At 38.0% G+C, this 22,257-nt stretch overlaps 1 protein-coding gene and 1 long non-coding RNA gene across 8 annotated transcripts in view; both read right to left on the bottom strand.

Moving 5' to 3' along the window:
- LOC143691569 (uncharacterized) overlaps positions 1–3,110 on the bottom strand; it is a 35,199-nt gene extending 32,089 nt beyond the window's left edge. The window contains exon 1 of the long non-coding RNA XR_013179583.1: positions 156–3,110. This is a non-coding gene — a long non-coding RNA (uncharacterized LOC143691569). The remainder of the gene's footprint in view (positions 1–155) is intronic.
- PLEKHA5 (pleckstrin homology domain containing A5) overlaps positions 1–11,627 on the bottom strand; it is a 303,484-nt gene extending 291,857 nt beyond the window's left edge. For 3 of the 7 annotated variants that reach the window (XR_013179581.1, XR_013179582.1, XM_077170235.1), the window contains exons 1-3: positions 11,472–11,627; positions 11,226–11,305; positions 8,910–8,967 (exon numbers count right to left, since the gene is read on the bottom strand). Coding sequence is in view for 5 of the 7 variants with exons in the window: in XM_077170235.1 (XP_077026350.1) it covers positions 8,910–8,967; positions 11,226–11,305; positions 11,472–11,563 (230 nt within the window). In the remaining 2 variants the exon portion in view is untranslated. The remainder of the gene's footprint in view (positions 1–8,909; positions 8,968–11,225; positions 11,306–11,471) is intronic. The other 4 variants (XM_077170231.1, XM_077170232.1, XM_077170229.1 and 1 more) reach the window with 3 other exon arrangements.
- Positions 11,628–22,257: the final 10,630 nt, after the last annotated feature.

The raw sequence follows: 22,257 nt of genomic DNA, 5'->3' as shown, positions 1-22,257 counted from the left end.
GTGCTCAAGTAAACTGACCACAGAAGTTAATTTAGATAACGTGCCACCTAAAATATAAATGTTGCACCGAATAAACATCTCTCCCTTTGGTCTCATCCAAAGATTGAAGTTGAAAATATGGGCCATATCATCCTTTACCCAGTATTCTGATTTACCTTAGTCCCATCCAGATCAGCTTCATTCAAATCTTCAGTTGAAGTCTGATCACTCTTTCAGCCTTTTTAACAGTTGCTGAATGGGGTAATGCTGACTTCCATGACTTCAGAGCTCTAACTCTGAGTCTCAAATGTCACATAAATACCTGAAGTTTCAAGGAACAACCAGGAGAAAAGTTATTAAATCAATGGCATGATTTATGATCACTGACAACTTAGAAAGAAATACAGTAATTATACAATTAAATATTTAATCATAATCCTATTTAAGTGCTAAGAAGAAATAAAAGGTGACAGTCTGAGGGGGGAAAAGAACCTAATCTGGCAGGGGACTTCTTGGCCCCTACAATCTATCTAAACAAAGCAGCCAGATTGATCCTTTCAGAGGATGAAGGAAGATCATGTGTCTCCACTGATCAATGCTGCACTGGCTTTCCATCTCCTGAGTCACACCAGTGTCCACCGATGTCAACTAATCAAGCCCACTAAGAATCTGGTCCCATACTTCTCTGATTTCAACCTCCTTTTTCTCCCACATTTACTCCTTTTATTTCTCAAACGCCCATGCTTCCACCTTAGAACCTTAGTACTGGCTGCTGCCTCAACCTGGTATGATCACTCCTACAAAATCTCATGGCCACATCCTCACTGCCTTCAAGTCTTTGCTTAAATTCAATGAAGCCTATCCTAACCATTCTGCTAAAAACTGCACATCACTCCTCTCCTGATTTCCTGTACCCTGCTCTATTTTTTTCCCCTGTAGCACTTATTTATTCTTACATAATATAAAATTTACTTGCTTATTATATTTATTTTGTCTGATATTCTCTCCCCCATGGGCACTTTTCCCAGAAGGGCAGGGTTATTTGGTCTATTTTGTTTACTGATCTTATCCAAGCACTACGACACACAATCATGAGTTCAAAATTTATTGAAAAGAACTTAAAGAAAGAATGAGTAAATGATGATCAGAAGACCTTGCCACTGAGACAGAAATAAAATCAAAATCAGCTGGCTAAGCCTTCCTCTCTATTGGACAGTTTTCCAGTTTGCTAGCTGCTGGAATGCAATATATCAGAAACAGAATGGCTTTTAAAAGGGGGAATTTAGTAAGTTGCTAGTTTACAGTTCTAAGGCCGAGAAAATGTCCCAATTAAAACAAGTCTATAGAAATGTCCAATCTAAGGCATCCAGGTTCAAGAAGGCTGATGAAGTTCAGGGTTTCTCTCTCAAGTGGAAGGGCACATGGTGAACACAGTCAGAATTTCTCTCTAATCTGGAAAGGCACATGAACAAGGTCAGGGTTCCACTGTCATCTGGAAGGGCATATGGCAAACACAGCATCACCTGCTAGCTTCTTCTCCTGGCTTCCTGTTTCATGAAGCTCCCCTAGAGGCATTTTCCTTCTTCATCTCCAAAGGTCACTGGCTGGTGGACTCTACTTCTCATGGCTACGTCATTCTGCTTTGCTCTCTCTGAATCTTCTTCATTCTCCAAAATGTTTCCTCTTTTATAGGACTTCAGAAACTAATCAAGACCCACCCAAATGGGTGGAGACATGCCTCTACCTAATCCAGTTTAACAGCCACTCTTGATTAAATAACACCTCCAGGGAGATGATCTAATTACAGTTTCAAACATACAATACTGAATAGGGATTAGAAGAAACAGCTGCCTTTACAAAATGGGATTAGGATTAAAACATGGCTTTTCTAGGGTACATACATCATTTCAAACCAGCACAGATGGCACTTGATGGATACTGTCAATGATTACTACAGTCTTTCTTCTTTTTCTAAATTTCCATACCAGACCAATTTTACTCCCTGTGTCTTTCTTTAGTTATGGCAATACCTTCACTTGCGTGGTGGTTCAGTCTCAAGCCCAGGAGTTTATTTTCCTAACCTCTCATGTTTGTGAGAAAGACTTCTCCCAGTATCCCCTATATTGGGGCTAAGGCATCTCAATATATGACATGAATATACTTTGCAACTGTGATAAATGTTGTCGATTATATAGTTGAGTGATTATTTTATTACTCCCACTGATTTAACTGTAAGCTTCAGAGCAGGATCCTAAGGTGCTTTGCACACAGTAAATACTCAACAGGTATTTGTTAAATGAATAACTGGACAAGTGAATATGAAATTCCCAACTTGGATCTTCATGTAGTAGATGGTCACCTGGGAGCCGAGATGGGATTTTTGGGGGGAAGGAGTGGGTTGTTTTCTTGTTCGTGGGGGAGGAGTAAAGACAAAGTTAGGAGTCCTTTACAAAAGCCAGATTTTAGTCACTTAAAATGCTATGTCTTTTTAAAGATAACAACAGCTCAAAACAGAAACAATTATCAACTCTTAGGACTCTGCCCCCTATTCCCTTATTTCAGTCAAGGGTATCCTCATTCTTTTAGCCACTCAAACACAAAATCTTTCAGTTGCTCTTGACCTCTTTTTCTCTGTTAACTTCCTAGCTCAGCAAGACTCCTGAGGCCTGTCAACTCCTCTTTAATATCTTTGATCAATGGCCTCCTTCCTTTCCATTCCCACTGCCACCAACTTGGTTCAAACAAACAACTCCCGGATTGCAACCACAAGCTCGGAACTGGTCCCCTTGATTCCCAGTTTGCCTTTTCTAATCCATATTGCCTATATTAAAATCTTCCTAAAAACTGTGAGTTTATGTTTTCATGCTAAAAACAAAACAAAACATCTGCAATGGCTTGCCTAGAAAATAAAAACCACAGCCTGGTATTCGAAGCCCAGGCTAAACATGACTCCAAATAGCATTAACTTTACAGCAGAGTAGTATCACCATTCAGCACACATATTAGGCATGTTCTCACCACATGAATGAGTCCTACCAGGCACCAACATCCACCCAGCTGAATCCTATTCATCCCTCCAGGCCCACCCCTTCTAGCCAGCCTTTCCAGGGTGGCACAGGCTAATTTGCCTTTTCCTCTTATGGCATCAAATGACTGACAACTACTAACATTTTCACACCATTAACTCCAACTCACACATACATATATACATGTAACTTTTCATCAGTACTCCCAACTTATACATATTTGCTATATAAAAGATCACAGAAAAAGAGCAAATGTCAGCAAACGCTAGGAAACCTTTTTACTGTCAGTAACCTTTGTCATTCACAGGTGTGACTGATGTCTGTGGCCAGGGATGTTTACACCAGATCAGTTTCCAGGGCCGCCAACTCTTTTACCCTTCCAATCTTTTGTGTCTTTCTATTCACTATTTTCTCCCCCTTCCTAAACAATCACCAGCGTTGAGAATAAGAAGAAAACAAGCAAACAGGTCTATCCAGATTAAGGAAAAATTCATTTGAGAAATCCAAAAAAGGTTCTTAAATTGTGGGACTCCTTTTGTTCTATCCTGATTAACTACTTAAAAGAGTAGGAGCCATTATATCATGGATACCTTTTGTTTAGAGGGTGACTAGATGCCAGGCATTAAGGTATATTATTTATAAAGTCTTAATAAAGAATCCTAATTTAAAATGACATGTTTGAATGTTCTAAGAAATGATGAATATGCAATACGTGATGATATTAAGAATTACTGATTATATATGTAGAATGGAATGATATCTTAATGTTTTGTTTGTTTGTTGTTATTTTTTTTTAATTAATAAAAAAAGTTAACAAAAAAAAAATTACATGCTTGTGTCTTTTTCTGTTTAATGTCTGAGGCTCCAGGTGGGCAGGGCCCCAGCAGGTGTGACTCCATGTCCTAAGCCCCTAAACAGCACCTGGCATTCACTAGGCACTCATGAGCGGATGGAGAGGAAGGACCAAATTCCAACACCCTGTTAAAATAATACTAGTCAACAGGTTTTGGGGGTTAAACAAGCTTTTGTCTGTGGGTTGGCCTACTGGCCTAAGCACGATCCCTGGTTCTATCAAATGAAATACCTTTAGGCCCAAGCAACCAACAATACACAGAGGGACACACATTATAGGAGCTGCTTACAATGCCTTGCATTTTTTAGTACAGAAAAGGAGGGTTTTAACCCAGAGACCTTAATTTGAAAACCAGTGACAAACAGTGAAGCTATATAACCTTATCCTTTCTGAGTTTCAGTTTTATCATCTGGAGGAAAAAAAAAAAGAAAGATCAAGAAAAAGATAAAAGATAACAATAAAAAGTCACTATAAGTATTATATGAGTTTTATGCTTTGCCAAAGTACCTACTCAATTAATCCAATTTCATACACCACCTTTCCCTTTTAATACTTTACATACTTTTCTCTGTATTATAAGCTCCTTGAAATTTGAGATCGTAGTTCATAGTTGTGTGACACCTAATGAATTAGCATAAAGTACTTTATACATCGAAGAAATTATAATACAAAACTCTTATTATTAATATGTAAAATGAAATATTGTCCATGAGTTGTTCTGAAGGATTATATTGCTCTAGTAATCAGAATCTGATCAATGTTATAGTATTATAGTAGCCAACAATTTAAAACATCAAATATACAGTAATTTATTCTAATATTCTTATGGCACTTATGTTAGAATCCCTATCTCTACTCATATGTTGAACTGTGATATCCTATGGAGAAAGATTTTCTTCCCCACTTGCAACCTTAAATGGCTGTTTCATCTTAGAATCCTCTTTAAGTGTAGGTATGTCTGAAATTCTCAGTGCACATTAGATACAGTTATGTAAAATACTGAAATGAAACTTCATTAGCCAAAAATCAAAACACTGCTTTATCTGCATATCTAAGAAAAAGTTCAATTCTCAGAATTCAAAATTTAAGAGAAAACAACATGAAAATACAGCCTCATAAAACTTACATACTATTTTACTATTCTGCAAATATATTTTTTTAACCCCAACCCTGTCACTTAAGACAATAACCTTTAAATATTTAGAACAAAGTTTCTCACTATTCGAAGAGCATTGTTTTAAGATTTACTTGGCACTCTAAGTCAACCATCTTAAAACTTTGAAGCACAAAGGGAGTATCAATGACACATTCACTTTAAGCTGCCGTGACTTGTCATTACAGAGTCATTAAACAACATTTTCAAGGAGTAAGCAGAAAACTTTATAACTTTCAAATATATAAGATTGTCTTTTACACTTTATGGGCTAAAATATTTGATTTCTAGTAAGAATATGGAATATTTAAAGCTACACCTTATAGGCTATTAAATTCACTAAAAATAATTTTCCTCATTCTTCCAAAAGATAGATAACATGAATAATTTTTTTTAAGGCAAAGTAGAAACTAAATCAAACAAACTCTCTGTGCATGTATTTACACACACACATATAATAAAACCATTTAGGGGCTGGTTAGCTTAGGGAGCATTTTAAAACTACTCAGAAAAAAAATTAAAGTAGTAAATATTTACCTTAAGATAAAATATTTTCAAACATTATCATTTTTTAAATTAGATTTAAAGTAAAATACATTCTGTTACCTAACGCTAAACTTTATTTAAAAAAGCAATTTTACAAAGTATATAAAGTAACCTGATAAGTCACGTCACATCTTCTACATAACTCTTATTCTGATCAAGTACCGTGTTGACATTGTGGTCTATCTGTTCCCACGCAGCTCTGCAGGGAACATATGTATGCAGAACTTCCCCAAGGAAAATGCAAGCACAAAAACCAGCAATGAGCAAGCAAGCAAGAAAGCACACCCAACCCTGGCACTATACACTTCTATACACACTATACACACACTGGGAGATGATGAGACTGTTTATACCAAGCTTAAAGAGAAAGAATAAAATAGTTAAGCAGAGTACAAAAGTAAGGAGCTGTCCACATTTCCCACATTATCTCTTTTTGGACTCTGAGTTCATTATTTTGTAGAAGATTCTAAATTCACAAAAAGCAGAAAATACAAAGACATTTAACATGGAACAGAATTTCAAAGTTGCCTTTCCAGCCTGCCTAACTTAAAGATGTGAAGATCAAGTCCCAAAGTCATTCAGAAGGTCAAGATGACAACCCAGCTCCCCTGACTCTGCCACGCCAATGCTCTCATTCCCCAAGACACATGGAGACAACGAGTGTCAAAACCAAAATGTTATCCAAGAATAAATTCTTTTTGGTAAGTCTGTCATTTTGAACAACAACCAACGTTTGTTCAGGGGAGAAATAATCGGACAGCTAAATGCACTTCGCTTGGGAAAGAAGTAAAAACAATTCAAGTTCTTCAGATCTCCCTTCTTGCTAGGGAGTCTCCTCGGAACAAGGTTGGGAGCAGCAGGGAGGGGCCGTGCTGAGTCTTCTGTGGGTCTTGCTATCTTCCCTCTTCCACTCGTGAACAAAGCCCACCCGGCTCACTACATCATCTCCTTCTCTTGTGACTTTATCAACCTCTTTTCTTCATTTAAGAAAAGAAAAAATAATGAACACATCCACCAACATTAATCATCTTCCTACTTCAGACTCCTATCTTTTCCTCCACCCAGAATATTCTAAATTTAGCTCATACTCCTGCTGTTTCTCATCTTGCTGTCTCTGCAGACCATGAGCTCCAAAGGCACGTCTCGGTTGTTCTGTTCTGTGATGTGACAACGGAAATAATAATTCTATTTCCCACAATAATATATATGAAAGCATTTTGCAAATTATAAAATGTAAGATAAAAATTAGTGTCCCTATCATATTACAATGATAAAGCAACCCTAACTGCTCATAACAATAAGTAAAAAGTTTCTAGGGAATTCTACCCTTAGCGATTTACCTTATCATAAAAGAAGTGAGTCTTGTGACACGACCCAGCAAAAGTAAAGCTGTACTAAGCATTCAGCAAATCATGTATTTGTCAATGGTTAGTTTCCTTAAAAGAAATTTAATGAGTGACATATTTTTATATTATGCTCAATTTTAAACAAATTGCTTCCACAATATAAATTATTTATTGATACTTTTTCATCCAAATTATCAGCTATCTATTAACATCACAAGATTAAAATCCATTAGTCAAAAACTACAGATACATCTTTAATTACTACAGCTTTCATAATATTGTCCTAGTTTTCCTGAGAAACTTATTTAGGTATGGCACTCAAATAAAATTCTAATTGGTTAAAGTCAACTTAAAAAAAATTAACAAAAACAACTAATAAAACAAAAGAAACTTACACTCTTTCTAACAGCTTATTTCTTAATTAAAACATACATGTTTGGCCCACACAGAATAACATTTTGTACTGTCACATAAACATTCATCTAAGAATGTACACATTCACAGAAATTAAATTACTGAAAATTCTAGCATTACCCCTACTCTGATAAGATTAGCTTGACTTAATTACAATAGCTGAAAATAAATAGAATAAAAATAAATGAATTCAATTGAAAAGACTGCCTTACTCAGAAATATGAATACTACATCCAATAACAGAAGCATCCTTTCTCATGGCAAGACAAAACTCACTTCAAGATGTAAATAAATGCTAGAAAAATACTTGGTGACTGTACTTTGCAAACATCTTTTTTTTTAGGCTGTCTAATAATAATGTACAGCAAGATCACTAAATAAAAGATTTAACCAAAAAATATCCAGAGCTGGACCCCACCATGAAATTGGACCATACCACGAAACTATTCCATTCCCATCTCTTACTTCTGCTTTCTCTATTTCTACACCCAAAAGTCAGCATACTTAATATCTATAACTATATCCTGCCATTTTATATAAACATTCTACTAAAAAATTTAAAGAACCATATAAGTAATTATAATTTAGTGAAAGTATGGTGGAATCTTAAAAAAGTATCAGTAAAAATAACTTTACGGAAATAAAGGTAACTTTACTACCTGTTATTAATAAGTCTCAGCCAAACCTCTTATTTAAGCATTTTCTTTCAAGACTCAGTTTCTTAAAATTAAACAATTTAACAGTAACAACAACAAAAACAAGCACTTAATAAACACAGTTCTAATTTAAAGCAAAATAAAACCACCTTTATTTTCCCTGGGGAGGAAGGGCAAAAAAAATATTTCTCACATCATAGTGACCTCAAACATTGCATCTAATTTCCAAGTACGACCAAGTTAACTTTTAACAGAAATTAGTTCAATATTTGATAGAATTAGTTTTAGAGGGCAACTCTATTGAAAGCAGAGTTCAAACATAAACTTATCAGAAAAACTTGCTAAATGAGATAATATCTAAATGTATTGAGGCAAGATTAATGCTACAACAGACAGTTGTGAAATATTCAGTACCAATTTCTCTTTGTTCTTACTTTCGACATGTCACTGTTCATCAGTCTGTAACTAGCTTTACATCATTTTTGCTACTCATTAACATCTCCGGTCAAAACACATGAACAGAACTAATTTACAAAGCAAAACAACAGAAGACTAACATAACTCAAGGACTTTCTGTTTGAGAGTTATTAGCAAAGATAATTTAAAAATTTTAAGTATCGTTCATATAAAAACTAACGATTACAATGCTCCAACACCCAAGAACGCATCAGGAACGCATACAGAAGCCCCCCAAATGTACTTATTGTGGCCATAAATGGCCTAATTTCTAAATCAATGAATATTCAACAAATAACAAAAAAACTACATTTTTTTCTCTCAAACTTCACCTCTATACAAAATAAAGATGACCTCAACATCATCATAAACCTTTAAAAAGCTCTATTTTAATATAACTATAGTAACATATAACTATTCAACTGAAGACTAATCACAACATTCAAATTACCAAGGAAAAAAATAAAAATGAAAACTCACTTTATATAGTATCTTGCACCTTCGAAAGTATATGCTTCTTCCCAGCCAGTAGGCAAATCTAAAAATATATACACTTTAATTAGTGTTACTTCAATGGGATAGCAAAATAGAAGTTTCCATTCATTTTAATTATTCATTTTTACTATCAGCCATTTTCATTTATTAAGTAGCTTTCTAATTAAAAAGAACTGTTGGACTAGTAACAAAATTGATAGTAGATACAATATGATTTTGGGGAAAATGGCACTTCAAATTTGAAGCCACTAGAAAGTATCAATAATATAAGAGAATATCTGCCATGATTACATACTTAAAAGATCAGAGTGGAGAGGATCACACTCAGGCATCCAAAAAAGGCCTTCTAATGCCAGATAAAACACCCATGAATGGTTGGCAAAAAACAAAGCTGCAGCAAAGACAATGTTTGCCTTTTCTTAAGTATATTATGTCAATTCATGATCACAGTTTTCAGCAACATAAACAAATCCATCCAGGAAGTGCCATTAATGAGAAGGAAAAACTTTCTAAATATTCAGTTAGGGGAAAAGAAATCTGACTGCATATTTAAATGAATATGTTTCTGTACACATGACTTTAAGATATGTGAAGCTTCATGTCATAAACCTGGGAATGATTCAGGTGAATGATGGTATCTTTATGTGCTTCATATTACTAATAAATGACAAGTGGCTTGGATTTCATAATACCTCTCTGATGTAAACGTCATTGATGTGCACACAAAACCACAGTCAAAGCACAGTAAACCAAATCAGAAAAAGAAATGAACGTTAAAAACATGTAAGAGAATTACATTTTTCTGCATTGTGAATGTCACCAAATCTATGAGGGTAGTTATGACACATATTTACATAACCACAATAGGCACGAAATAATTCTGTAGGATTATGCTAAATAACTTAAATACTAAATTGCCTGTGAAATAAATGTGATACTATCCACAAAGGTAAGGAAGCCAAAACTGAAATATGTATGCAAAACACTGAACAGGTATACTGAAGTCATAGACTGCACCTGTGGGTTAAGAAACATGACAGTGTATTAGTCAGATAAGCCTTAAAATTGTAACCTCATCCTGCTTGCTACACCAGCTGTCCCCTTCCTCCTTCATCTTTCAGCAAATTTTAAAGTATTAGTCACTTCTTGGAACTCCAGCATTTAATAGTAAAGGCAGGCTTGTTCAATATCCTGGCAACTTTAAGAAATTCACAGAATCTCAGAGTTGGAGATAAAGTATCCTGGAAGCCAGCACTAAATGACTGCTGAAACCAGTCTCACCTTCAACCCAAAGTGTTCTCCAGCCTTTGCAGTCGCCAGAACTAGAGGCAGGCCATAAGAGAACACATGTTACATTTCAAAGACAAATAAGCTTCACGAATGTAAACAAAAAATGACAAAAGAAAGCCAGACCAGCATTGAAGCTACACTTGGCCCTCCTCCAGCTCAACTAACATTTAGCATTGAAACGTGCTACCAACCACACCAGAGAGATCCGTTTCCCTGCCGACCCCCTCCAATTAGGGCGCAAATACCAACACACAGGACACCCCCTGCACGCCCACTGCCTCCCGGCGGTCTTGTGCACCCTCTGTGCGGCTGCCGAGGACTTTGAATCTGGATCGCTAGCAACTGCAGCTGCAAACGCCTCCTCCGGCTCCCGGCTGCTCCTCTCGTGGCAGGAGGGAAAGCACCAAGCGTTTCCGGAGCTATTCTCTGCCACTGAAAGGATCGTAGCACCCCAAACTCCTCTCCTCCTCCTCCCCTATCAGCCACCTACCCACAAGTCCCACCTAGGAGGAGGAGGGAGTTGCACGGTAGGAGGCAGCTCTCCGGGGAGGAGAAGAGGATATGGATGAATTATCCTCGCAGGACCAGTGGCAGGGTCCCCGGCTGCAGGGAAGGGAGTGGGAAAGGACTTCCCAAAGGTTGATCGGGACGAGATGGGAGCTGAGAGGGTCCAGGAGTGGGCTACGCGAGAAAAACTCGGATTCCCATTGATAGGAGAGCCGACCCCGTAGGGGTGTGGGGGTGTCCGAACTGGTATGGGGGAGAGGGCGCTGTGTCCAGGTGGTGTTGAAAGGCTGAGGAGAAGCGTCCGGAGACTCGAAAGAAGTCCCGATGGAGGAGCCCCCGCAGCCCGTCTACCTGCGGCTGCCTTCGCCCGGCCTCGGCCCCACCTCACCGCCTCCCGGGGACCGCGGTTCGGGGCAGGTTGCCGGGAACCCGGGCGGCCCGGGCTCTGCCACCTCCTCCCGGCGGAGCCCAACTCCGCTTGGGCCCGACCGGACTCAGCGTTACCTGTGCTCTGCCTCCGGTGTCCGGTGACCACGGCCTCCCCGGTGACGGGGTGCAGCCAGGTGGTGCTCTTCGCCTCCTCGCTGCAGGGGTGAGAGAAGGGGCAGAGACCAAGCGTGAGTGGGGGCGCGGGAGCGAGCCGAGGGGGCTGCAGCGGCACAGACGGCGGCTCTCTCCCCTTCTCGCCAACCTCCCTCCCTCGCTCCCTTCCGCACCCTTCCGGCCCCCCGCGTAGTCCCTGTTCTTTACTTGATGAAGAAGACTCGGCCGCCCCTGGTGATCCCGTAAGTCCAGGACCGAGGCAGGGAGCAGATCCACTCCAGGTTCAGATCCGCCGCCATGTCTGATCCCCAGCCGCCGCCGCCGCCGCCGCCTTCTACTGCTGCCGCCGCGGCTGCCGAGGGAGGAGGGAGCCAGCGATCGAAGGGAGCGCGGCGGGAGCGCGGCCGGAGCGCGCCTCCCCGGCTCGGCGCGTCCCCGCGCGCGCCCTACCCCTCGGGCAGCGCCTGCCCTGCCGCCCCGGCTGGGTCCGGCCCGCGTCGCCGCCCCTCCGCATCCTCCCCGGCCGCCCGGCCGGCCGCCCCGCTGCGCGCCCGGGGGATGGGCGATCCGGCGCCGCGCCCCGACTCCTCCCGCGCGCCCGCGTGCCCGCCCCTTCGCCCGAGCAGAGGTTCCGGGATCGATAAAAAACGCGTCCTGCCCCTAGGGCTTTGCCCCAAGGCTTCCCAGCCCGAAGCGAGAATCCAAGGGAACGAAGTGCCCGTCCCCCTGCTTTCCTTCTGTTTAAATCAACAATAAGACATCATCTGAGCCTTGTTTTATAAAAGCTATTGGATGTCCAAAAGGTTTTTCAAAAAAAATGAAAAATATATAGCTTTAAAATGGAAAGCTGTTTTTATTAAAGCACACACAGAAAGCTTTTCCTGTGTGTGCTTTGTGTGCCAAATATCAAAGGTTTGACCGGTTACCAAGGACCCGTGAAATAGGAGTGGATTCAGACTTGACAAGACAAGTTTTTCTCTTCCTCGGCCCCTTAAATCGTATAATGTTTTATAAAATAACAACTTGCATTTTTCTGTTACATTCATTATCAACCTGGATTTCTACTTTCCCCTATATCCTATAAGTTATAATAACAGTAAACTTTCCGCAGTCCTTGCAACGGTGAACCTTTTAGAATCCCCACAGCAAGCTTAAAATACTATCATAATCCCCATTTTACAGATGGAAGGTAAAATGAAATTTAAAGAGGCAAAATAATTTACCTAAGGTCTTTTAAGTAAATGGCAAAGTCTGGATTCAAACTTTGGCTCTAGGATTTCAAAAGTCTATTTGCATAATCATCTTGCTAAACTTAAAAAGTAAAAGTCTTGCCTCACCCATCCCACTCCCCACTTTGTTCTTTGAATTCAAAGACAAGGGCAGATTTCGCTGCAAGAGAAATCTCCCTTAATGCCACCTAAGAGTATTTGCCTCTTAATATCCCTGGTCCTCTGCCACACTTGGAATTGCTTATGCATCTTTGCAGCAAGATGACTCATTCCAACAGGATACACAGTTCAGTAATAATAGTACTACTCGGTATTCTTCTAACACCTTTTTCTGACCAGTTTGGGTGCCTCCGAAGCCTTATCTCATTCATCTTCCCAGTAGCTCAAAAAGGTAAATAATCTTTTTCAACATTTAAGGAAACTAAGGCACAGAAAGGGTAAATGACCTTGGTCAGAGCCATATCCAGCAAGTCAGGCGGGGCATGGATGAGAACGCAGGCTCATTGGAAGTTTTCTCCCTTACAAAAATTCCCCAAGGCCACATTCTGTTTTTGGTGAAAAGGAGTCTGCAATTATTGCTATAATTTTCCTGTCCATCTGCATACACAGGGAAAAAAATAGCATCACTTTAATATTTTTTCTTTTCTGTTCCTTTGCATTCTCCTCTTTCATTTCGCTCCTTATTACTTCTTGACATCTTATCTCCTGCCTAGTCTCTGGAGAAAATGACTTTTTTTTTTTTAAATCAATGAATAACTAGCAGGAAATGTTCCACTTTATCATCAGTGGTCACTGGCTATAAATAGCAAGAAAATCAAGAGATATTGACTCTATGTTATGCTATCATTATATATTTAAAAATCTAAAGTGAATTTTTTAAATATCATAGCTTTAGAAATCCAGTACCTGTTAGTTCATCTATAGTACTGTATTTGACTTTTTGACTGTTTGTACCTGAGAAGTCTATACATTGACCAAACATTATATTGATTCCTTTTAGCTCTGAATCTTTTTTGTTTACAGGATTCATTGGTACAAGACATATTTGAAAAAGTGATAGAGATTCACTTAATAAAAATACAGGTATCAAGAAATCACATTCACAGGGCTTAAATGGTAATCTTGAATCTGAATACAATTCTTTTATGTCCTAAAATTTATGGAAAGTGGTAAATAGAAACTTAAAAACATATTTACAAAATAGAGCATGCTTCTTATTTGGGGAAATAATAGCCCTCATGGCTTCCAAGAACCAATAAAAGCTGCTATATATATAGAATGTAGAGCACTCTGAATACTTTTCATCCTTAGTGAATGCGTTTTTCTTAAAATGCCCTGTCTCTGTAACTATATTGCCTTATCACAGAATGCTTTATGCTGTAGACAGTACACATACGTGTCTCCTTCACTGCAGGAGGGTAGAATCATGTCTTCTCCATCACTGAGTCCTCCATAACCTTCAGTCAGCACTCGAACAGTTAGTGAATTCATTTTCTGCCTAATACTTCACCCTCCCAACAGAGTTATTTTCCAGAAACATATCCTTTTTCTTTCACCTCATATTCCTTCAATAACCTACTCACAGCTAAACTCATATCTATCTTCTGCTTTTTATTTTATTTTTTCATATTTCCATTCTATGAGTCTAGTCAATTTCTCATATTATGACCTGCCTTTTTTTTTATGACCTACCTTTTTGAAGAGCATTGTCCTATGACTTTTGCAGCTTCTCAGAAGAAAGAGGAGGTTTAGAGAGTACTGAGTACTAAAAATAAACATCACTCAATCCATATTTGGGCAGCAATCCTTGTTCTAAAGACCTTAGGGTTCAAATATAACAGAAAAATGTACACAATACAAGAAAATCTCAAAGGAAAACTTCCATAAAATATGTGAAAGGAAAGAGAACAAGGTGACATTTTAGAAACAGCAACTCAATTTTTCCCCTTTTAAAGGAAATTTAAAAAGTGTGAGCTCTTAAAAGAGTGGGGAAAGCAGCCCTTGAGATAGAATTTCCTTTTACTATCAAGAAACGTCTGTTATTCTGTGTATAATAATGCTTATCAAAATTTGCCAACCAAGTTTTGTGACTTTGACTAGATTGCCTTTCCAAATATATGTTTTTGTTTTTGTTTTATATATATATACATATATATATAATATGTGTATATATATATATGTTTTTTTTGCTTTTTTTTTTTAACATGGGCAGGCACCAGGAACTGCACCCAGGTCTATCCACATGGCAGGCGAGAATTCTGCCACTGAGCCACCATCGCACCACCCCCAAATATATGTTTGATACCACATAAGGATATTTGTTACATCACTGGTTCACAAACTAAAGAATTTTGTAAACAGTTCCTTTATCTTTTAACTAGTCAACATGAGGGTGTTGTATACTATGAAATGACCATTGCAAAGGGCAAAATGGAGGATCCAGTTAGCTCAGTGGAATTCTAGGCAGAAAGGGTGGGATTGAAGATTAAGACAGGGAAAAAAAGAATATTTGGGAATCAACTTACTAGAGATTTTTTTCTTTTAAGGAATAAACTGATAGAGTGTTATGGCTGAAGTTCATTCATTCCTTCATTCATCCAACAATCATATATAGGGTCCTTCTTGTACGTCAGGCATCCTAATGGGTGGTAGGGATTTAAAAGACATGGCCTGCTTTGGGCTGTTCTGAAAGGGAGATGGAGATGGAAATACTCAAGTATAGTATAGGAGACAGCATATCTATCTTTATCTTAGAATATAAAATCTCTATACAGTTCTTCTCCAAGGTTATCCTGTGAACCACTCGGGTCTTGGTATCCTGTGAACGACTCAGGTCTACTTCCATCTACAGTCTTTTTATATTGATATTTTGTGCAGCTCTTCAATTATGAAAGGGGAGAATGTGTAGAGGAGAGAAACAGTTTACTCTGAGGATGTGCTAGTTACCCTTCTGCTAGGGTTCTACACTAATTTTTAGAGTCCTCCTGGAAGCATGGTAAACAAGAGCAAGGAGAACAGTTCAAAATTGTCTTTAAGGAGCTTACATTTGAATCTTTGGACTTGCTCAAATTAAACATCTTTTCCTTTACCCCATCAGTGAAGATCTTATCATCTACTTCTCTCTTTCCTTTAAATTACAAACACCAAAATTCAAGTGGCAGAGAATTAAGAAACATAATACCTGGGTGTGGTGATAAGGATATTTAGTTGGGAGTCTGGCTGAATTTTTGACCTGGCTTTGACATTAATTAGCTTCTTGACCTTAGACAAAGCATTTAACCTCCGCTCTCCACTCAACCCTCTGCACCTCATCTGCAGAATGAGAGCAGTGGTCTATCTAAAATATTGCATATGTTTCTTTTTCCTTCTGAAGTCTTATGCTTTTATGGGGTGAGCAATCTAGTGTCTGGATTTGAGGATATTTTGTCACAGAGAATAGATAGTTACCTGCTCTATTAAACTATTTAGGATTTTCTGACACTCGGAAAACTTTTGCTTCATCAGAAAGGTCAATTTTCATTTTAAATCTTTTTTAATAACATTATATTGATAATATACAATTAGTATTCGCAGAACAATTTACAAAATTCTTTCACAGGCCATGTGGTGTTTAACTTTCACAAAGGGCTTATAACATGGGTAATATTGACATATTATGAATAAGAAAATGTGTTCCAATAAGTTATGATATAATGTAGCCATTAAGCCCCAGTCTACCAAGACCCAGGACTTGAGCCAGTCCTTTGGACGTTAAACTTGAAGATCTGTCCATAAGGTATTCCCTTCCTGACCAAGCATCATTCATGTGTGCCCTTCCTCACCCCCAGTGGCCCCTCCACCTACTGTGTTGCTCTCTGCTCTCACCACTTCTCCACAACTGCTCCTCAAGGTAACCAGTGACCCCCATAAGTTGCCACATCCAGTGGATGCTTTCAGCTTAAGCTATCTTGACCTCCTTGCAGCGTTCACAGTTCATCGTTCCTACTCCTTGAAACTAATTACTTTCTGGTTTCATGACACCCCCTTTTTTTTTTTTTTAAGACACGTTTTTATTATTTTTTTAAATACATGGACAGGCACCAGGAATCGAACCCGGATCTCTGGCACGGCAGGCGAGAGCTCTGTCACTGAGCAACTGTGGCCCGCCCAACACCCCTTTCTTCTGGTTTTCCACCTGTTCCTGTGTCAGTGTTCTCAAGGCGGGTATTGTAGCTCAGGAAACTTATCTAAATATAGATTTTTTTTTTGTATCTGCATATGTTATTTATTTAAAAATTGGAGAAATGCTAAGCAGATGGGTTTAGGAAATATGGATACCTTTCTAGAAAGAATGCCTGGGCACAAGTCACGAGGCCTGCCGTATTAACTTGACATGCAAAAGGGGAACATACTCGTATTTATACTGCAGTGCCGTCTTCTACTGTATGTTCTGTGGTGAGAGGTGGGTGAAGGTTTAAGAGGCCTCTTCACTAGAACCCATAGTGATCCACTGGTTGTTAAGATATCAATATTGTATTGACATTGAATATTGTAAAGGAGTTTTTGATGAAATGTTGTATTTTCTTTTTTTGGCATGGATAGGCACCTGGAATTGAACCCTGGTCTCCAGCATGGCAGGAGAGAATTCTGCCACTGAGCCACCATCTTTTTTTTTTTTTTTTTGTATTTTTTTTTTGTACTCTAAGCATTTGGCACAGAGACATGAGGATGGGGCGCTCGTTTGTTTTTTCTTAACAAAATAGGAATGAGATGATAGCCAGTTAGAGATATATGCTGAGAACATTTAATGTTCTAAAGAAGAATGTTCCAGCCTCTTGTGGTCTACGGGTTATTTCCTTTTGAGAGGTTCTTCTCATTTCCCCTGGCTATTACTCCGTGGCTATCACAGGAGTAGGATTGTCCAGGACATCTTTCATACATTGATACACATGCATTGATTCATGACATTGCTTCAGGTTGGACTGTCACGTGCCCTTTCATCCAACACAGCATTGGTGTGTCCTTTCTAAGAGACATAATTGCTTAAGGAGAGGGCCTTCCCTGGCACAGATTTGTGAAGTCAGAAATGAAACCATTATTATTGTATCTATCGTATAGAGGGTCTATTGTATCTGCTCAAGAGTCCAGGGTGGTTGACTTCATTCTATCCTCCCCTTTTTTTTAATTAAAAAAAAATTATGAATAAAAAGAATCAACATACAATATGAACATTCTTTTTTTTCATCACATAGTTGTATATTCATCATCAGGATCATTTCTTAGAATATTTGCATCAATTCAGAAAAAGAAATAAAAAGAAAACAAAAAAATGCATATATACCATACCCCTTAACTCTCCCTTTCACTGATCACTGGCATTTCAATCTACTAAATTTTAAATATAGATTCTTGAGTCACTCTCCATATCCATTCAACCAAAACCTCTTCAGCTAAATCAATGAAGCAGCATTGACTAGCTCCTTGGTGATTCTTATGTACACTATTGTCTAGGAACCATTGCCCAATATAATGACCCCTAGCTCTATATTTCCAGCCAATACCTCACTTCTGAGTTCTAGACCATCTATTTAATCCCTTTTAAGAATCTCCACACATATGTTCCTCAGGTGCTTCAAACTCAACAAGCCAAAACAAGTCATTTTCCCTCAAACACTTGCTCCATGCCATGTTTTCATTCTCTTAGTGAGTGGTAGTAGCATCCCACCACATACATCAGAAACTTCAGAATCTTCCTTTCATAACTAGTTAATGAATGATAGTGTCTTTTAAGCATATCACAAAGGTTTGTTTTACCTCATTTCCCATATCTTAATATAAGCACTCATCATGGCCACCAGAATGATGACCTTTTTAAAATGGAAATCTGATTATATTCTTTTGGTGCATAAAATACTTCAATGGTTCAAAAAAGTTACAGGATAAAAACCAAAGCCATGGCGTTTGAAACTCTTTCTCATCTGAACCCTGTCCACTTGTAAGGTGGCTATATAGAATGGCCCACTGTTCTCTGAACAAGCCAGGTTCTTTAAAAATATTTATACATGTTATACATTCTATTCCTAGAATAACTTCTCCCCCCTTTATCTAATCATCTCGAGCTATTTCTTTAAATTCTTAGCTCAAAAGTTACTTCCACTAAGAAACCATTCCTGATTCTTTGGGCCAACCCAATTGCCCCTTCTACCACATACCCATTTCTTCCATATAGAGTAGTTATTATAGTCTGCTTCTCTTTCTTCTCCCTAAACTTCCTAAATGAAAATATTTTATTTAGTATTCTTATCACCTAGTGCTCTATAAATGTTATTTATGTGGATAATTAATAGTGCTTACATTTATGTAATATCCTATACTTATAATACTTATTTCTTTTTAAATTAGTAAGGCCTGCCAGTGACTCATGTTTCTATCCTTTCTTAGATTTAACACTCCCTTTAGCTTTTTATAGACTATCCCTTACAGAAGTAAAAAAAAAATTAAAAATTAAAAAAATGGCATGGGCCCAAGGGCAGCAGAGCAGAGTATGGAAAACAGCTGCTTTCTATAGAGGTGTCTACCTGGCTTAAAGGATACTCAGGATTTGAAGTCACTTTTGAGTGAGACACTGAAAGACAGAAAGGATTCAGCATTATATTTAGTTTTTTAAAGGGGTCTACAGAGCCTTCTTTTGAATGCAATTTCTTCCTTGAAAAAGGAATATCGATGAAAACATTTATTACCTAAAATCAAATACTATAGTTAAATAAACAAATCAACAACAACAACAAAAAAAACATAGATAAACTTATGTAACAGACCCTGAACCATTTTTCATACCTCCCCATCCCCACTGACACTCTATCCATAGCAGCTTCCTCCTTGACTAGATTGCAAAAGCTTCCATTTTTCTTTTCTCCAAACTCTGAAATCCTGACCTACTCATCTGATAGATCATAGATAAGTTCTTGTTTTTAACAGCTTCAGCCAGACCAGCCTTAATTGGCTTTAACTGCAAAGACATGTACAATTACAAAGAAGATTAATCTAGAAGAAAACCTTGCCTAGTTATAATACTAAAAATCACACTCATTGAATTGTAACCTAGATGTCTAATTTCGCTAATGCTATGTTTGGAAATTATACCTGGTAACTGGACAGTAACAAGACAACTTACAACTGGCCAGGCTTGTACCCCCTTATCTTGTTTTTAACCTTGTAGTTGAATGCCCTTGCACATAGCCCCTTATTGATTAATATGATTCAGCCCAGAACTAAACACCCACAATTATTAAACTATCTTGTTAAACAAAGTTAATTCTAATCAAGGTTAACACACCTGACACCTGAGTATGTAAATGCTCAATACACACTCAGTAATGAGACTATCTCTGACCTCGTCATCTCAAACTGCCTTACTTATTATCCTAAGCCTGTCTGCCTTTGTTTGAAGACTGTAAAACACTGAAAGTTTCCCAGATTAGAGAGACAACTTTGAGGATTACCTTCTGTCTTAGCAAGGCTAGCCTTTGCTAAATAAACTTTTTCTCATCTCAAAGTCCTCATGGCTACTGATGGATTCCATGGGCTTTGGGCAAGGACTAAGTTTTTGTTGTTGTTGTTTTGGTTTTTTTGCATGCTGTATGGTGGGCTCACATGTCATTCTTTTTTTTTTTTTAACTTTTATTTATTGTATTGTATAACATATATACAAAGCAAAGAAATAAAAAAGCAATAGTTTTCAAAGCACTCTTCAACAAGTAGTTACAGGATAGATCCCAGAGTTTATTATGGGCTACTACATGATCCTCTCAAACTTTTCCTTCTAGCTGCTCCAGAATATTGGAGGCTAGAAGGCTTAAATATTTTTTTATCATCACAATTGACTTTTTCTTCTTCTTTTTTTTGTGAAAAAATAACGTATACACAAGAAAGCTATAAATTTCAAAGCACAGCACCACAATTAGTTGTAGAACATATTTCAGAGTTTTGACATGGGTTACGTTTTCACAATTTTAGGTTTTTACTTCTAGCTGCTCTAAAATACTGGAGACTAAAAGAGATATCAATTTAATGATTCAGCATGTTTATTTGTTAAATCCTATCTTCTCTGTATAACTCTACCAACACCTTTGATCTTTCCATCCCTCTCTTTAGAGGTGTTTGGGCTATGGCAATTCTAAATTTTTCATATTGGAAGGGCCTATCACTAATATGGGGTAGGGAGATGGAACTTTCTGATGTTTTGGAGCGGCTGGGCTAGGTTTCAAGATTTATCTGTACCAGGGACCCATCTGGAGGTTGTAGGTTTCTGGAAAGTTACTCCAGTACGTGGAACCCTTGTGGAATCTTATATATTGCCCTAGATGTTCTTTAGGATTGGCTGGAATGTTCCCGCTTGGGGTTTGGCAAGTTATGATAGGTAGCAATGTCTAACTGAAGCTTGCTTAAGAGCAACCTCCAGAGTAGCCTCTCGACTCTATTTGAACTCTCTCTGCCATTGATACTTTACTAATTACACTTCTTTTCCCCCTTTTGTTCAGGATGGAATTGTTGATCCCACGATGCCAGGTTTGAATTCATCCCTGGGAGTCATCTCCCACGTCACTAGGGAGACTTTCACCCCTGGATGTCATGTCCCATGTAGGTGGGAGGACAATGATTTCACTTGCAGAGTTGGCTTAGAGAGCATGTTATTCTTTTTCCATATGACTGTTTTCCATGTGACTAGGTTATTGTAGCACCATTTGTCGAATTTTTTTGTTTGTTTGTTTTGTTGATTTCTTTTGTTTGTTTGTTTGGGAAGTGCATGGGCTAGGAATCGAACCTGGGTCTCCTGGATGTCTGGCAAGAATTCTACCACTGAACTACCCTCGCTTTTCCTGAGGACTCACTTTTGAATCACAACACTTATATTCACTAATGACATGTGTGGCTACAAGTGATAAAGGTTTTCAATCTCATGCCCTAAGCCCCGATGGGTAAATGAAATAATGAAGGGGAATCATTGTTAGCATTTCACATAGTGCACAAATACTTTCTATTTAAATAGACTATTTTTCTTTAATTTTGGCAGTCACTACTTGCTTAAAGCAAGAACATTTTCACCATCTGACAACCCATATCTTTTCATAGAAAATTATATATATATAATTTGATTTTTTTTACCAGTTTTCCTCAATTTCCAAGGCATTGTTTATGTTTCTATTACTTGTGGAATTATACAAATAATAACCTAAAATAGAATATCTGTAGTTATTTGTAATATATCACAGCCAAAACTAGGGAAAACATAGTACAAAGGCAAAATTTTGCATTTTCATAGGCACTGCCCTGTACATAATTATTATTGAACAAATATTTTGTAATTGAATGAATCATAAAATAACAGTATAGGGAAAAATAAAACTCTGGAGGCTTTTAAACAAAATTCTATTTTGGATATATTTTTCTTAAAACCAAGCAGTTGTAAATTTAGATGTGTCTCATCAGTTGAATTTCTGATTTAAAGAACATGCATATTTGACCTAAGAAAAAGCTATGAATAATTACAATAGGAAATATGAACAGATTTAAATTAAAAGGGCCCCAAAAAGTGAATCACATCAGCTTAAATTCTCTTTTCACAACACTGTGTGTGGACCCAGAGGGAAGAAGAGGTACTGAGCTGTATAAAACCCATTTTGTTTAAAGCCCTCTCTGCCCCAGTAGAATTTTGTGAAAGCATAATCCTAGGAAACAACATCACATAGAGAGTCAAGTGTGTTTTTCCATGTCCACTTGTGTTA

This window comes from Tamandua tetradactyla, chromosome 7 (genome assembly GCF_023851605.1).
Source record: "Tamandua tetradactyla isolate mTamTet1 chromosome 7, mTamTet1.pri, whole genome shotgun sequence".
NCBI lineage: Eukaryota > Metazoa > Chordata > Mammalia > Pilosa > Myrmecophagidae > Tamandua > Tamandua tetradactyla.
The sequence above is the reverse complement of the archived record's forward strand: the minus strand, read 5'-3'. Positions and strand labels throughout refer to the sequence as shown.